Genomic DNA, 19092 nt, shown 5'->3' with positions numbered 1-19092 from the left:
TGGTTACTTTTACATTCACACATGTTGGGTGCTCCGAAGTTGAAACTTATATTTTCTAAAAACAGTTTTTTATTTTTCTGCAGCCTTTAGAAATTACTAAACACCTTTAATTAAAAAATGTAAAATATCTGGGTTGTCATTCTGATCATGAAAATGTCTGCTTATAATTCAGAATGGAAACAGCGTAAAACTAAACGGAACAGAATCCAGCTGACTCGAACAGCATCAGCTCTCAAGATTGAACAGAGCATCAGACATCTTTAGCTTTTAGTGGCCAGTAACAATATAAACGTTTTATGTATAAAAGTGGGTATATTAAAAGAAATTGTGGAATCTGGAGATTACAATAATAACACTTTTATTACGATTTGGATGAAGTTTGTTTAAAAGATGACGTTATTAGCAGATGATGTTTAATGCATCGCAAATTACGACTCTGTATGACCCGTGGTTAAAATAATGTCATTAGAGTGTAATACTGACACCTTTTTTTCTTTGTAATTTTGAATTGAAAGTTTAACTATAGGCCAGGTCTGATTTTTCACTTATTTACCCTAGTATTTTGTCTACCGAGGTTGTCGATGGATGACATACATCACCTACTTACAGACATTTTCTACTAGTGCTACCTGACCCAAGCAGAACCACTGTGTCTAATGAGACAAGCTTAGATAATATGGTTTACCATCAACACATTCCTGCCAACTGGCTGCAGGAGAACAACGAAAGTTGATATGTATAACCGTAAAGATTGCTATTTATTTAAACATTAAAATCACAAAATGTTAAGCTCATTCATTAATCAATATTTTCTAATGGGGACAGATAAATTAGTAATTCTGGATTGGAATAAAACATGGTTTAACAAGTTCAATATTTCTTTTATTTTGTACAAACAAATGAACCAATGTTCCTCATATATATTTACACAACATACAACCAGTCGAGAAATATAAGATTTATAAGGTAGCTCCACACAGAAAGATACAGACTACTTGTAGTACAGTATGGAAGTATGTATCACACTAACACTGAACACATAGTGGGTCGACTGCTACACATACATTAACTATCCTTAACACAAATTATAGATCTAACCTCCCAATTGAGTGAATAAAATTTGAATAACTAACATCAACATTTAATCACAGCGATTTAAACCTGTCAAATTTAAATGCACACTTTGTGAGTTAAATTATACCTGATAACACTTAACTGATAACTTGGACAATTTTTTTTTGTATTTCAGTTAACTAACAACCATGAACTAAAACAACTTTCACACTGTTAGACTTTGAGTTAAACTTTATTTCTAACATTTTCAACCAACAGGTGTGTTGGTTAGTTTGTGAAACTAGTTAAATGTTTACAAAACCATTTCAAATAATATTATTTAACCAATTAACCTATCATTTTAAATTCAATATAAATAACTATGCTTTTAAATCAACAATCAAATGCCTACTTCCGTGATAGTAAATCAACATAAGACAAATTGAGTACTGTTCAAGGGCAAATCAATTTCATAAATCTCAGGAAGCATACCAAAAGGTATACAAGCTACAAATAATTGAGAAAGTTTTAATTTTTATAGAGTTGTGTTAGATACAATTCAGAGTTATTTTATTACCATAGTGTATGGTTAAATAGTTGTTTTTGGACGATTTGTCCTCCCTACAGAAGTACACTATCGACTTTGAAGACCTCATCCCCATAAAAAAGAATTTTTTTGTGAAAAGTTACACTTTATTGTGAAAATGTTGTAATAAAAAAGCACCAACTGTTAAAATTCAAAGAATAGCCTAAACATACACATTCCTGAAAAATAAACTATTGCATATAATTTTGTATATATAATGTTTTAAATAAAATATTTTCCAAAGTAATGATTATGACTCCAACCTTCTTGTTCTGAATTACAGGAATATACTTAAAAAACTACTAAGATTTGCTATTCAACAAAAAAGTTTCACCATTATAAAAATTAACTAACTTTATGGCTACTTTAATCAGATTCTACTACATAAAGAACACTGTGGCATACTAATGTAACTCTGCTCTGCTACTGGCTGAAAATTCACTAGAAACATTACAAATGATCTCATATACTACACTAAGCACAGCTTATTAATTCTGCCATAAAAATGACTTTTCTCAGAACACAAATGGAACCATACAACTTGTGTTTGGTAGGAGAGGAAATAAAATACTAAACATATTGTATAATGAAGAGGAAATTTCATTTTTTTTATGGGTAAAACTAGAAGAAACAATAACTCAGTATTTTAACTTTCTATGCAGCAAACTAAGCATCTGTTTACATGCAATTACAAAACTAAATAAAAATAATGATGATACTGCAGAAGTCGCAAACCATGCACCTCCCACTTGGCGAGGGAAATCTTTCAGAGTCCTACTGCTGCATGAAGAAGCCATTAGGATTCTTTAAGTAGCTAAACATTATGACAATTATTGCACCATATATCACAGAAGTAATGCAGCATGTAAATTAAAAGCACTAAAACAAAAACATGGCACAACCACAGCTTACTGTGCTTTGTATATGGGTCAGAAGATACAAAACCCACTCTCAGAAAATTATAGATAAAAGTTAAAGAAAATATAGAGATCAACCAAAGAAAATGGCTTGTCACTATACATATTATTTCTTGAATGATATAAATGGAGAGATCTGTTAGGTAGAAGACTTTAAACCAATCGAAAAACATTAATCACTTAGTTTTTTAAATGCATAGACATTAACGTGATTCTCTACAAATGAAAAATATTGTAACTTAGTCACCCAAATGATTACCAATGAACCTGTAGACATCACTTTTTATTTGTAATATATTTAATATACTTTACAGGAATATTATAAACTATATGTCCCTATAGCCCAATAGTCACAATTTATGTCATTTGCTTTTTATAAGACATGTACATATTTACTATAACCACATAAAACCCCATTATTATAAAGTTAAGAACACAAAAGACAGTTATCTGAAATTAAGAAGCATTTGTGTCTCAAATGACTGATAAAAACAGTTCAATATTGAAAGTCCTAGGTAAGTATAAAAAATAAGGTAAGTCCTAGGTAAGCACAATGTTGGACAAAAAACATGTGAACAAATGTACTTGAGTCCTTTAGGTGTCAGGTGGGGAAGTATGGACTATTCAGTCTCATCTTTAAGACCTGTAATGTAACTATCTGATAATCAAACAGTTAAAAAGTTATGAAATGACAATATAATGGAAATCATGAACCTTAACTAAAGTACCTGATTCCAACAAAAATCCATGAAATCCGTCAAAGTAAAGACTAACATTTTATTTGTGTAGGTAACCTAATATTTGTTCATGTTTAATTTGCAGTGTTTTTTTATAATTTTTAATCCTTACAATCCTAATGCCTTGCTCCTGAAGTGCCAGGAACATTTGTTAATATATATATATATATATATATATATATATATATATATTACAGACAAGGAGGTGAAATGTTCTTATTAAAAGGAAATTCCTCAAAATTATTATTTTTTTTTTAATGTTCAATAATGTTGCTTATTCCGTGTGCAAAGTCTCTTTTTTACCAAATGCAAAACACAAAGTTTATAAAAAAAACTTCGGATTATTTTGTGAGTATGTTCGTTTACCCTTATATTATTCTTAACTTATTCCAAAACTGCTCTAAAATTGCACTTGACCTGAACTACACTATTCCATTTCCACTTCAATCTAATCTTGGACAAGATTTAATTCTGAAAAGCTCAGGGTTGCTACAGGAGTCCAATAATGAAATTCCCTGACTTTTCCCTGATTTCCAGACCAAATTTTTTCATTTTTCCCTGACTTTTTTCGACGCAATCCCCAGGGTTTTTGGCAATTAATGGGTGGGCCAGCCGAGCCGCCTCGGCTGCCTGCTTCATGCGCCGCGTCGTCTGCAGGCTTGGACTCGGCGCGGCGGCAGTAAGTTTATTTGTGTAAAGGGATTTTATATTTTTCCCTGACCAACGTCGAAATTCCCTGACTTTTCCCTGACTTGAGACCGGATTCCCTGACTTTTCCCTGATTTCCAGTCCTGTTTTTTTTCCTGACTTTTCCCTGACTTCCCTGATTTCCCTGACCTGTAGCATCCCTGAAGCCATATAGTTAAAAAGTATGATAACACAACATTTATTTATTACAAATATATTACATCCAATATTATTTAGCACAAATAGATAGTACAAAATAAATAATAATTTTTACCAGATTCAAAAATAAATCCTTATATAATATTAAATGTTCTATGTAAATTTATATATTAAATGTAATAAAAGTTTAGATTGATATTTAATTTCAAGATAATATTTCAGAGTTAGCCCAAAATTTCTGCTGCTGCCATGGGCAAACTAACAACAGTCTTGTTCCATGATGCAAACTGTCTCAAAGTTACATGGAGAAAGATAAACAGTAATTATCATATATATATATATATATATATATATATATATATATATATATGTGTGTGTGTGTGTGCACAAACACAGATCTTAAATAACTATACAATGAAATAAATAAGTTTTACCTTACTCTTTAATTTGCAAAGTGGAACACTCCTGACTGAAGAGTGTAAAAAAAAGGATTGTATAATCTGCCATGGACGGTAATCAAACAGATATTAGTGAACAGAAGTTAACAGAAATGAACTGTTTTTACAAATATATATGTAATATTCTGACATAATGTATGAACCAATAAAACTGGTGAAAGTGCAGAGTTAAATAAATTTCAGAATAAAGTGGAATTAATTCACACAAAAATTATTGTTTATTGCATAGATTTTTTTATTTTTGTTTACAAACCAATTTTGTCTAAACTTAGGTTAAACAAGATGTTTATGTTTTATAGCAAAGTTGTATAAACAACAAGAAAGAAATTAAATATAACTTATGAATCACTTTTTTTGTACAAATAATATGTATGTAGTAAAATATTTTTTTACTTTGAGCATAAGTACTATTTACTATTAATATGTATAAATAAAATTAATTTTAAAATCTCATGTGCTTAAACTTTCACATATAGATTAACACATCTATTTCAATAGAATATTTTATATATCTAACTATACAACAATAAATAATGGAAGTTTTAATTCTTATGATATTATATATGTAGACAAATTAATCTACAGAATAATGAATTTTAGCAATTCAAAATCAATCAGTAATATAGTAATAAAACAAATAATACAATAAAAATAATAAACACGTTGAAACCTAATAACCAATTTTTCCTTGTATTCTCTCTTTATAAAAAAAAAAAAAAAAACTGTCAGGGTTCAGTAAAGAAGGACTGCACCACTCGGCCTCTAAGAGAGGCTGCTTGTCTCCATATCATTCCTATCAGAGTGTAACAATTACATGTAATGGTAATAACTTCACTTAAAATATTACTGTGCGATGAAGTTGTAAACAGTAAATATGTGCTGTTTTCTGTATTTTGACCTACATTAAATGGGCTTAGTAGTATGTACAAACAAGGTTTATTTGTTGTTTAGTTATTGTTTTATGACTGAATAATTAGTTGTTCGGAGAACTTGTGTGACAAGTGTACTAAATCACAGGCATGATGCAGTCCTCTCTATCAAGACCTGAAATTTACTGTTAAACTTCCTTTCCTCTCATAGGAAAATTTATAATTCACAACTGTCAGAATATGCATTTCCAACATTATTTTTGGAATCCTAAACAGAATATTTGACTTGAAAGTAAAATTTAGTTCAATCAATATCTTATTATTATATTATATTTAACTGTTTATAAGTTAAACAACTTTAAATGATAATAGGATTTATTATGAAAAACTCCATTTGACATTTCAAACTATTTCTACATCCAATACGAAAATATTTGTATCTGTTCAGTTTTAAAGTCTTTTTTCAATGTCAAAATACTTTTATTCAATTAGCTATAAAAATTGGTCATCATTTATTCTGTAAATTAAATAATTGAGCTGTATAAAAATATTTGATTTCAAATGTTAGTTATCAGTTTTTAAAACAGTTATTTTATGCAAACTCAATTGTAACTTTTTTTTCAAGCCTCTCATTATGTTCAATTGAGTGAATCTAAAGTATCCGCGCTTGCTATATTTTGTTGTAAATAAAAAAACCTAATTTACTATTTTTAACTTAATGCAAGCCAATTTGAAACTATAACTAACACTTGATTTTGATTCTTTTTACATGAATTTTTAAGTATTTTTTATGAAAAAACTTAAAAATTCATTCTGTAGTAGACCCTTGAGAAAAGAACAAGTTTATTTTGAGAGTAAAGTAAAACATTTTCCAATAAATAACGGATTAAATGAACAAGCCGTAACAAAAACAATTCTAATCCCGTGCTCTGTAGTTGATTTTATATTCTGACAGAAATACCATTCAAAGTCAAATTTTAGCAATGAAACTGTCATTATGATAAATATTGGGATAGTTAATCAGGAATCATATTAACATTTGAATAGTAATTTCTTTTGTACAGAAGTAACCTACTCAACAATTTTTAGTAATTGAAATAGGTAATTATATTTAGATATGTTATAGTACACTCTACTAATATAAGTCTTTTAATTTATTTCATGTAAGAACATATATTCTGTACTCAATGTCCGTGAATAAAGTCTACAATGATTTAAATCAATTGAAAAACACAAACATTTCCCAAAGAAATGAAACTGCCTAGGTGGTTGGGTTTGGTAAGTTAGCGAAGTGCAGCACTACACAGTTAACACATTGACTGCGTGGAAGCACATTTCCCAATCCCAATGTCCTAAAGTCGGTAAATGACTAATGTTGCAGTGAAGGTGTTAAGCAAGTTATTCTTGATTTACACTTTTACAGCTGTTTTGCAAAACAACTATATTATCAAGAGTATATAAACCAATCACATTAACTTATTCCATTAGATGTGCTATGCATTCTAGAGTCATCAAAGTAATCATATATTCATCAAGGGTCTACCTTACATAATTTTACAATATAAATATATTGATCAAAGAAAAACTTTGAAATGACTTTCCCTGTTTTGTCCCTCACTGTAGCAATAGTTCTATGGTATAAGGTCAAAATGTTCCTGGAATTGTGACCTATATTCAAATAAGGTTTCATTGAAAAGACAATTCTTTATATGTGGTTAGAAGCTCTGCTGGAGAAAGTCGTAAGCCATTTGTCACTTCTTCCTGTTACTATTATGAAAGTTGCATGTAAGGGCTATATTTTGACAAAAAAAGTAATTTCCAACAAAAGCTGTATTCATACCGAAATTTTGGAAGTTGCAATCAGTCCAGGTTGAAAACAAAGCATAATATCTCAAGACCTATTACATCTATTTTAATCAAACACATTATTTATTTCCCTAGGTATATTAACACTCACTTCTTTTTCTTCAGAAAATAACAGTTGTGAACTATGCAAGAAATGATTACGCATGTTTAAATAATTATAAATAATGCTGTAAACACTCTCTGAGAGGTCCAAGTGCATAACCAAAAACTTACAATTCACAGGCAATACCAATAGTTATTTAACCTGTGAGAGATTGCACCTGCAGCAGTTTGCTGTAATTTTTGGAATTTGTTAATATTTTAGTGATTTAACAACTTTAGCAGTTTAAAGGTTTGTTTTATTTCTTCTCTCCTCATACATTTCTTCACAAGACCTGAACGTCTGTTATTTTCTTTTCAATTCGACAATATGCCCTGAGACAAAGTTTAACAACACAAAAAAATTAATTAACTATAGTAAAACAAAAGCTTACACCACAAAAAATCAATTAATTATAGTACAATCACGTAAACTTTTTAAGCCCATTATTTCTGCAAAAAAGTGCCAGACTGTTGGTCAAAATAAACCAGCAACCAGTCTATATGCACCATAGTATCAGAACAAGTCATGACATCTTCATGTTCTTCAGTATCAGAATCGTTTTCATTGGAGAACAAGCTGCTATACAATTTCTATATCACAGTCATCACTCTGATGAAACTGTCAGTCTGAACCCAATAATTTTTATCTTTCAAATTTACAATTATTAACCTCTTGCAGGCCTACGACAACAATAGCATAAAAAGTGCAGCGGCGTGTACCCGCTAAATATAGACTGCTGTGAGACAGTTCAGTTAGTTTCACCCTACTGATGACAAGTTGTTTCAATCCTGCTTAGTACGAAAGAAATCGCAAGCTGCCATCCGTGAGATTATGCCTGCACATCTCTTTGGCCAAATTCCGCTAAAAGGGCACCAATATCCCACTAAAAGAGCTTCACTTTTAACAGCTAAGGTCAAAACAATGTGACTTTACTAGGCTGTGCCATCTCTAATGGTACCTCTTTGCACAAGCCACTGATTGTGTACCATAAGTGGATGACTGAGTCGAATGTGATCTTTTCTGTACCAGTACGTAGCTCAAGTCGAATCGAACCTTCAGAGAGTTCGATATCAGGACTTGTTCTGTCTGATGTATGTGTGTTGTGATGTATTCTGGTTGCCGAATATGCGTTTACTTTAAAAATAAATTACACTGGAAACACAACAAAAATCGTTTATTCTTAAAGAATTTGACTCCCACACTCTGTAAAATCAATCTGGGTGAATAAGATTTTACTGTGCTTGTAATATACATTTTACAAAGTATAGACAAAGTTTTATATACAGATTATTTAAATTAACATAATTCTGAGAGACAGTTATTTATACTCATTTTTTCAGAGAAAAGAAAGTAATTTGAGTGAATGTGATTTATTATATGTTTACTGCCAGTGTACACAATTTCTAAACTCAGTTAACACTAACATTTGGGGTGGAAGTAGAGATTTGCCCACTTCTAAGATCAACTTTAACTCTTGAGCAATCTCAGAGAAATGGCTACATTTCGCTTTTCAATTTTATCCTTTCAGGACCTCAAAAAGGAAGATGCTTTCTCAGGAAAAATTCAAAAATAGGTATTCAACTCTCAATATGAGATTTCAAAATTCAATTATCAAACACAACCTTTTGTCAGAAAGCAAGTGCATGCAGGTTTTGATGACATAAACAGAAAGAAGTGGCAGACAGCTTGGAGTTTTCACCAGCAGGAAAATGTTTCATTTTAGCAAATTCTTACTTGAACATCGTCAATCCTGGAATTCTGACTCTACCTCATATCTAGTATCTGTCTAGTGTACAACTTTATATCACACTAAAAGTGCAAGTATTACATTACATTTTGGTCAGTTCTGAAATGGTACTTCTAGAGGAAGACCCTTCCCATTACTTTGCTAATAAGAGAATTCAGTTATCATGAGACATTTTGTTTGTAATTTTCTATAAACTATTGAGTACTATTTGAAATGGTAGTTTTAGTTTTAACCATTGTATCTGGAATTATTACTGACTAAATTAATGAGTTTCTAATAACTTTCCAACAACTGACCAGTATCAATGAAAGGTTGAACACTTGTGTTGCTCTTGCTTACTGCTCCTTCTTGGTACCTCTTGCTGCCCAAGCAACAAGTAGGTTTTTGGCAAAGAACAATGAGAAGGAATGCACTTGTAGAGCCAAAATGATGAATGCATACCAGAGAAGAGCATATGGGTAGCCCTAGAAGTCAATAAGAAATTATGGAAAATAAATAATAAAAATAACAACTATTCACTGTATATTTAAGAAAATTAAATGAAAGTAGTTTAATTAATTTATACTGATGAATAAAAATAACTTTTGAAAAATTAGTAAACAATTGGAAATTATTTAATACCTGAACTGCATGTAATCAAGCATTTAAAACCCCACATCACATAAGTGGTCTCTTGTTGACCATTTGCTGAAAAGGCTGTTCAGGTTGATCATTAAGGGTTATAAGGCCATATGCCAGAGTCATATACCATGTGATGTAAGAAAAGTTCAATTCATGAGACATTAAATTACCTTAGTCAGAGTGAATAAATGCAGGTAAGCCAAATATAGTGAAAAGCTGTGTTAAGTTACAATATTCTAGTATTGGATGAGATATCCTGATATGGGTGTCATCTAGAAAATTTATTTATTTTCAGAAAAAAATGGCAGAGGACCCTTCTGACTTACAACCAACATTCGAATCGAGATGTAGCCTTTGTTAAACTCCTTTGACGTTTATACAATCTAGTTTTCACTTGACAGGTTTCAGTTTTTGTCCTCTAATGACAACACAAAATTTTTGTTTCAAACCCAATGACGGCGCAGCAGTTCAATCTAATGCTATGTTCAATTTTACAGTAAACGTAAATAACTGATATTACATGGAATGCACAACATTCTGGGATCTGTCTCTGTAACAGTCTTTAATTACTACTCAAATAAATTACAGAACTTGATCTAATTTATGCATTGGTTTTGATTATATTACAGTTTCTCGGACACTAAATTTTTATACATCTGAGATAATAATTAATAATTTTATGTACATTAGATGTTTTATAAACAAAAATATGTATGTAATTACCCTTCAGAACGTGCCTTGTATGACTACAACTATACTTGTAACTAAGAATTCAAGACTGCACGGTTGCAACAATGTCTTAATAAAAAGTGATCAGTTTAAAGTATGTCATTGTTCTGAACACAAAGACCAGTTAAAGCGGTGGCCAGTTAAAAGATGGCTGGTTATGATTGAGGGTAATGTAACAGTAAAAACGTTCGAGTTTCAACTAGTTAAATTAAAAATGAACAGAATATGGCAGTAAAATGATTTTTTTTAACACTAAAGAATTATCTCAAATGGAACTAATTTATTTTAATCTAGTTTAGCCATAATAATACAAATAGTGAACTGACACTTGATTCAAAACGTAGATAATATATGCAATCATGCTTGCCAATACTTTATTTGTATAAACTGTATAACCATTTGATACTACTTTATCACTATTAAATGCTTGTATATATTTACCTGCCACAGAGTTAGATCCTCCATATCACCCGTAGAGATGTACTGCCAAGCCTCTGAGAAATAGTATACGGCTGCATACAAAATTGGACCAAACCCAAACAGACCTATACCAATCATGTAGCGTTTCATTGCCTTAATTCTGTTTTTACGAACTGCAGCGAGTCCCAAGAAAGACAGTAGTAAACTGATACACCAAATGTACTCCCACAGTAGTGGCTGAAACAAGTGAAACAAGGAAAGGTAAATACCAAATATATCCTAAACTTTACAATTTTGAGTTCATCCTCTAATAATGATCACCACTTGTAAGAGAAAACGTTTACAAAAAAAGATTTGGTCTTAAATACCCTAGAACTGGCAATGTAACTTTACTAGTTAGTTCAAAGTGTATGTTCAAACTCGGGTATCTATACATGAGTAGTAGAGTAGTAGGCGGTGGCACGGCATAGTGGCATCCGATTCCCTCTATATTCTAGAACAATATTCTGTTGACGTACACAAAGCTATGTATCTTACAGTGTGTCGCCACATTCAGACAACCTCCTAATGGCATGACTCATGGGTGATATAACATGACGTGTTATAATTTTTTAAATGCTTTGTAAATATTTTATTATGAATATGAAAAATAAAACCAAAATTTTGCTGCCCTGTGCGTGAGCACAGAATAGAACATGCCTGATTGTGGATTTAAAGATCTTTACATTAACAAGAGGCCCTGTTTAAGTTGTGGCGAGAATTTCAGAGATGTTCACCACTATATAAATCGGTACTTTGGTGTTATCAGAAGGCCACTAGTTTTAAAGGAATTTAATAACTGGTAACCTAAAAAACTACATTATTAGAAATAACAGGCTTTATTTTACTTATTGTGAAAATTACATGTCATTATGACAATCGGTTCTTGTGTTCTGCCCTACCAAAAGGAAGTGACATCATCAAGAACACCACTCTCTCCCTTTCAATGTCTGGTTAATGCAATATATATATAGGTTTAGATTAGATTATCATAAATATGTTACAAGTAGTACCAAAGTTTAAGATAACTTTTATGAGCACTCACGTGATTTTTCATCGAGGGATTTTTTCTCTTTTCGTTAGAGGAGCGGGGTGGCGTCAAAAGCACCACCGAAGCCCATACTGATAGCCAGGGGCATTTCAGATCAGTACTTTCTCAGATCGTCCAACTTTTGGAACTATAAGCGGATGCAAAACATGCTACCAAATAAGCATGTAATCAGCACAAGTCATCACTGTACAGTAAGCACGTTTATTTAGGCCATGGTTACACAATTTGTATAATGCAGTTTTCAGCCTGACCAGTGATCGAATTGACACTAACAATTAAGAACCATGAAGATTCTCAATTAAATAGACCCGCGATCTGATCTATAACCCATGTACATATGATATTTATCTCATTTTTTCAGGTCTTTAAACTTCAGGTTTTATTTTCTTTTGCTTGGTAGAAACTAGCTCTTTACCAATTATGATTGTTACAATTTTGTTACATTATGATTGAAAATATAACTAAAAGTAAGAACTGGAGGCTTCTCTCTGAGCAGGACATCCCGACTTCCAGTTTATCGAAATAGTGCTTTGTTCTTAGATATCTAGTGCTCTTGTAAAATATCAGTTCGGACTGAGTTGATATAATATGATTATTCCATCTTAATTTAACAATCTTTACAATGGTGTACATGTATAAGTTTTGTTCGAATAGAGTTGATACAAAATAAAAACTTAAATGTATCATCCAAGGTAGAGCAGCCGAATGAATTCAGTCTGGTGGTAATTCGACTGGAATAGGGTTGTCTCCAATTTAATTCTATACTACTGAATTAACCTCATGTTATTTCTCATTTACTAACCATAATGGACATTTAAAACATAAAATAGATATTGGCGAAAAAGTTATAATAATCTGAAGAGCTATAAAACATATTAAACATTCAATTAATAATTCTTTACTGAAATATACAACTTACTATTATTCCACTAAAAGTATTTATTCAAATGTCAATTAACTTTAAACTCACCTTGGGTACTTGTAATTCCTCTATGTCAAGTATAAAAATATCCAATCTATCAAGAATATCAGCCGATAATTTGGCCAGCATCGCAAAAAACAAGAGGTAATGGAAAAAAATGCAGTACTTTAACCGAGATTTATTTTGAGCACTGAAACAATGTAAAACACAACAATGTATATAGATTAGCAAGCCAATATGCAAATTATTTTTCACCTATAAAGAATTGAAAAATATAAGTAAAAACCGAATTAACACATTTGGTAAAAACATACATAACAATACAAAAACTCTAGAAAATAAGAGTTGTAAAATAATTACACAAACTTCGTAACAGTATTTTTAAGGAAATGAAATCAAATTTAAAATCCTTCAATCCTTTAGGTTTTGGCCATTTAAGAAAATATCTTCATTCATCAGTCTTAAATTTTACAGATACTCAGCACACAGCTATAACACTTTTTATTTCTCTCAAGCAATATTGGTGAATGTTATTTGGGGATCACTTGAGGATTAAGAAATTAAAGTTAATTTTGAATATTCAACGGTGAAGTACAAAAAAAGCTTCAGATTTTTTCTGAATAACCAACACAACTTACTATAAAAAAAGTATATTTAAACGTGTATTACTCATTTCTTTAAAATGAAACTTTTAACATTATTTTATGACTAAAACTAGATGTTTTAAATGGTTTGAAGTTTAACACAATTCTTATACGACTAAAATTAAGATGGCGATGGCCGTCAGTACACTCAGCTATTAATAAAAAATGTACAGCTGGCTTATCAATATACTACTAAAAATAATTTATTTGGTAAGATGCAATTTCCATACTAGAGCCATACTCTACACATGCTTACTTTGAACATGATAAAATACAATCATTATATGTTGAGCTATTTTTTAGGACTTCTATTTAAGTAATTTTGTATACGTTATTCTGGGCTTGAAAAGTGTATGGAGTCTATAAAAGAGTGACATCACTGGTTTCATTACTTCAAAAATATTCTGAAGTGGTTTGCATGTTAGATGCATAACATTATGTGAACTAATGGTAAAAACTAGTCACAAAACAATTAGCGTCATAGTGTTTTTAAGTAAATTGTATTTTTTAAGAAATAAAGGTTTTTAGACTACAAAATCTTAAATTGTTGAAAAAAAAATTAGAAATAGGTTTAAAAGCCATTATTTAATTATATGTTTATGGGGGCATCTGTGATATTTCCATTTAATAATGTAAACATAACTCTTTATTAAGGCACTTTTATGCATGCGATTTATGGCATTCGTCGTGATTTTACAAAAATTAATGTGTAGTGTAATCAAATATAAACAAACAGGTCTTTTTATGGACTGTCATTTATACTGTCCGTTCAATTAAAAATTTAATTTCCGTAGTTTATTCAAAGTATGTCCTTTTCATGAAAAAGACATCTTCTAAGTCTGTAGATTAGACACAAACTCTGCAGATTAGGTACATGAGTGATCAGATATTGATGAAACTTGGTTATCACTTGTTCTTTATATTTGTCACTCTTAACACATTCGGGACAATCATAATTTTAATGATTTTTTAATGTATTTTACCACTATATGTCAAAAAACCGTAAACATGTTTTCAACCACTTCTTGAAATTGGTTAATCATTGCTACTCAGAAGAAAACATAATATAAATAATTCTGCAAAAATTCATATTTTCTGTTCTAAATGTTTGTTATTAGGCTATTTATCAGTGTTTCCCATTTCCTATTCTAATTACTTGTTTGGTCATTATATCCTATATTATTTATGAGATTGTCCTGTGTATATTAAAGTAATTATTTTAATGTCAAACATTATTGCTATTGCGACTGCAGATATGTTGAGGCTGCAGTATAATAAGCGGCCACCATAAAAATTGAAGGATAGAGTACGATAAGCGGACCCGGTTTTTATATCGAAGTTGGCAAACGATATTACTTAATCATAACAATATCAATTTACATTAACGTGACCATGCAAAGGTATGTTCATTTTTTTTTCCTGAAAACAATATTGAAGAAAAAATTCGTCGGCAACAAAAATCAAAGGAGCTACGATTTTTTAAATCCTCTGAAAACTTCGTTTTTGACAGTTTCCTATACCTCCGCGTCTGCTCAAACTCATTATAGCCAGATTTTAAAAACCGATTATCATACCAACAACGAGAAATTATCGTAGCCTACTTTCATATAAAATAATCGTACCAAACACATTTAATGAAAAAGTATGTTATGTTCGTATAATAAATTATGTTATAATTAACTTTTGGTTTGTTACTTGTATAAATTTGTCAAAATTCTTTCATGGTACGATAATAACTACCCATCGTGTATCTTACCGACGCATAAATAAAAAAAAAGCAAAAAAAGCTGCGCACTGCTTGCTCTTTTGAGAAAAAAAATTGGGTAGGGTCCAATAAGCGGACCCGGTTTTTTATATCGAAGAATATAATCATCGATACCTAATATTCGCATATCGAATCATAGACTATCAATCGATATAAAAGTAATAACAATCATGTTTTAAATTAAAATGTGAATTTAATGATGTAACAAATAACCTTTACCATTACCTTCTTTTTTGCATCTGAAGACGACCATGTTAGCTCCTCTGACAGTTACATTTGTTACCTTTCCACAAATATCACATAATGGATTCTTAGGTACTAACCCAACATGCTGAAGCCATTAAAAACATGTTTTATTGTCTTGTAAAGCAATTTCGTGAAGCTTCCTAAGATTGACAGCCATTTTTCCAATACACAATGTTACTTATGTGAAATTTAAAATATTACCTTAATTGTATTATTTGAAAGTGTTTACAGCTGTTCATATAGATTATTTAAGTTAATTGTTAAACATAATTAATCAGTATCGAATGACTATATCGATGGTTATGATTAAGTAATATCGTTTGCCAATTTCGATATAAAAAACCGGGTCCGCTTATTGGACCCTACCCAAAAAATTAACTCGAGCTTGCAAAAGTTGAATCCCAGATCACGTGATGCCCCTGCTCCTTAACGCAATAATGTCCGAAAGGCATCAATATAATACAATAATATACTTTCCCCCCAGTTCATATGCACCTGTGATAATAATAGTTGGCTATAAATGCCCAACCCATGAAAAAAAGTCCTTTTTCCATGGTCACGCTAATGTAAATAAATACCATCATAACCACCGATGTAATCAATCGATACTGATTAATTATTTTGAACAAATAACTTAAATAATCTATATCAACAGCTGTAAACACTTTCAAATAATACACATAAGGTAATATTTCAATTTTACATATTTAAGTAACATTTGATTATTAAAAATGGCAGTCAATTTTAGAAAACTACACGACATTGCTTTGAAAGATGATAAGACATGTTTTACAAGGCTTCATCATGTTGGACTCGTACCGAAAAATCCATTATGTGAAATTTGTGGGAAAGAAACAACTGTAACTGTGAGAAGAGCAAATATGGTTGTCTTCAGTTTTTCTAATTTTGCTTATAATAATTTGTTTCATCACTGGAAGTATTAAATCCATATTTTAATTTACATATGATTGTTATTGAGGACTATAGATACTTTTATATCGACTGATAGTCTAGGATTTGAGATACGAATATTAGATATCGATGATTACATTCTTCAATATAAAAAACCGGGTCCGCTTATCGTACCCTACCCAAATTGAATCATGATTATGAATTATAATATATTCAATCATCAATATTCATTACCATCCAACCATCTAAAAATACTGAAAACAAAATGTCAGACCAAATAACGTAATAGATTTTTCCAAGAACAACTTAATTGTCTGGTTTACTTTTGAATAAATTTTGAACAATAATATCGAAGTGAAGTACGTTTTAGGTTTTAAAATTGTATTATATAGAGAATCTATACTTTTATACATAATAGAAATGTAGCCTATTTATTTCAAATTGTATAAAATATAAAAGAAATAACGACAGCAGGCAATAAATTCATTACCCTATTCAGTATGTAATGAAACAAAAAAGCTGGCAATCATTATGAATAGCTACTATAAATCAATAGTAGCCTATAGATATTTAAAATCTATAATCATAATACGAGGGTAGGGTCCAATAAGCGGACCCGGTTTTTTATATTGAAGAATATAATCATCGATACCTAATATTCGCATATCGAATCATAGACTATCAATCGATATAAAAGTAATAACAATCATATGTTTTAAATTAAAATGTGAATTTAATGATGTAACAAATAATAAATGAACATAACCAAAATTAGGGACACTCATAACTTTAACTAAATGAAACAGAACGAAAACGTTTTTACTAAAGTTGTGTCCACCATTACCTTCTTTTTTGCATCTGAAGACGACCATGTTAGCTCCTCTGACAGTTACATTTGTTACCTTTCCACAAATATCACATAATGGATTCTTAGGTACTAACCCAACATTCTGAAGCCATAAAAAACATGATTTATCGTCTTTTAAAGCAATTTCGTGAAGCTTCCTAAGATTGACAGCCATTTTAGTACACAATGTTACTTATGTGAAATTTAAAATATTACCTTAATTGTATTATTTGAAAGTGTTTACAGCTGTTCATATAGATTATTTAAGTTAATTGCTAAAAATAATTAATCAGTATCGATTGATTATATCGATGGTTATGATTAAGTAATATCGTTTGCCAATTTCGATATAAAAAACCGGGTCCGCTTATTGGACCCTACCCTAATACGATTGTGGCAGTGGTCACTTATTATAATGCAGTGCATGTCAATATCGATATTCACGAATTCGATGCACTTTATTTCTTTATTTATTTATTTCATTTACAGCAATACACCATTTTACAAAATATCAATAATTAGCTCAGAAGAGGACTAGTAACTTAGAAGCAGCGTGCAACAATAATATATACGATAATAAATTAATAACAGTACATAACAATATAAATAACTAGGACAATAACAATGGACATAAACTATATAATACATTGTAACAATAACATAAATAATAAAATATAGATAACAGATAGATAACAGTAACGATAGCAAATATATAACATCGCAGCACTATGTGGACCTTTAAAGGCACCACCAAAACATAAGTTGCTATCACAGCCAATATTCGTGCATAAAGCACGATGTGGCCCTTTAAAGGCACCACCCAGGCACTCATCACCTAGAACACACTGTCGATTTTCAGGCTCCAGTTGGTGAAGTTATAGCTGCCAGTACGTTTCTCCTGAAGTGACGAAAAGAACAATAATGATGCATTAATATATGTATTGATAATTATTCTAATCGGTACTAAAAAACCGTGTCAGTTTATTGTAGGCCTACTCTGCCCTAGTAATGTTCAGAAGCAGAATGGCTGTGACGTCAGTAATGTTGAAATAATGACTGGCAACACTAAGCAATAATTTCACTGATGACTACTGAAAAGGCAGGTTATATTTTAAATAAAATTGTTATGAAAAAGAGAACAAAAATTACTCAGTTTAACATAGCCTACTTGCCTCAAAATATAATTAAGTACTATTATTTAATTCCTTCATTGATGATAACACTTTATTTCTGAAAGCCTTACTAACAGTTAAGATCAGTCTATAGATCCATGTTGGAGTGACCAAAAATCATGACTGATAGGTCTAGTATAAAATTTTAAAATAACCTAAGAAGTTGGCCTAGATGGCCAATAAATAACCTCCCTCCTATCTTACCTGGTTTGATATTGTGCTGCTACTCTTTGTCTATGGGCAAAATCCGTCCCATCAGTGCCTAAAACCATAGGACCTCCTTTAGAAGCCATGCTATTTACAGTTATTCAATTATAAAATCCTAAAACACATTGGGCCTATTTCTAACTTGAATGGTACAAGAAGACCTGTATGAGGAGAGCGAGCAACATGGACATGGATTCGATTTGGATGCTTATATTTTTTGATGATGTGAAACCGTGGTAAACCTAGAAACTACAAGACCCCTAAAGTGTGCTGCGCTCTTGCAGCACAATCATATACTTCTCCGGTTGCTAAATTGTAGTAGGACGTGACCAGTGACTACAACAGTCAACATAAGT

At 30.9% G+C, this 19092-nt stretch overlaps 1 protein-coding gene across 1 annotated transcript; it reads right to left on the bottom strand.

The window, feature by feature from the left end:
• Nucleotides 1-860: 860 nt before the first annotated feature.
• Nucleotides 861-18995, bottom strand: LOC124360386 (protein jagunal). The gene is made up of 5 exons (XM_046813981.1): nucleotides 18734-18995; nucleotides 12992-13133; nucleotides 10953-11168; nucleotides 9458-9625; nucleotides 861-2453 (listed from the first exon to the last, which is right to left on the bottom strand). The coding sequence occupies exons 1-4, from the start codon at nucleotides 18820-18822 to the stop codon at nucleotides 9497-9499; spliced, it is 576 nt and encodes a 191-aa protein (XP_046669937.1). The 5' UTR covers nucleotides 18823-18995; the 3' UTR covers nucleotides 861-2453; nucleotides 9458-9496.
• Between the last annotated feature and the right edge of the window lie 97 nt (nucleotides 18996-19092).

The sequence above is a fragment of the Homalodisca vitripennis genome, chromosome 4 (genome assembly GCF_021130785.1).
Source record: "Homalodisca vitripennis isolate AUS2020 chromosome 4, UT_GWSS_2.1, whole genome shotgun sequence".
In the NCBI taxonomy this organism is placed as follows: domain Eukaryota; kingdom Metazoa; phylum Arthropoda; class Insecta; order Hemiptera; family Cicadellidae; genus Homalodisca; species Homalodisca vitripennis.
The sequence above is the reverse complement of the archived record's forward strand: the minus strand, read 5'-3'. Positions and strand labels throughout refer to the sequence as shown.

Bases quoted from the DNA above. Each gene is read 5' to 3' on its own strand.
- LOC124360386 (XM_046813981.1), bottom strand. From the start codon at position 18,822: ATGGCTTCTAAAGGAGGTCCTATGGTTTTAGGCACTGATGGGACGGAT. The intron at 13,134-18,733 runs GTAAGATAGGAG...ACATTGTTTCAG, and splicing joins GCAGCACAATATCAAACCAG to TGCTCAAAATAAATCTCGGT. The intron at 9,626-10,952 runs GTAAATATATAC...ATTGACTTCTAG, and splicing joins AGGATCTAACTCTGTGGCAG to GGCTACCCATATGCTCTTCT.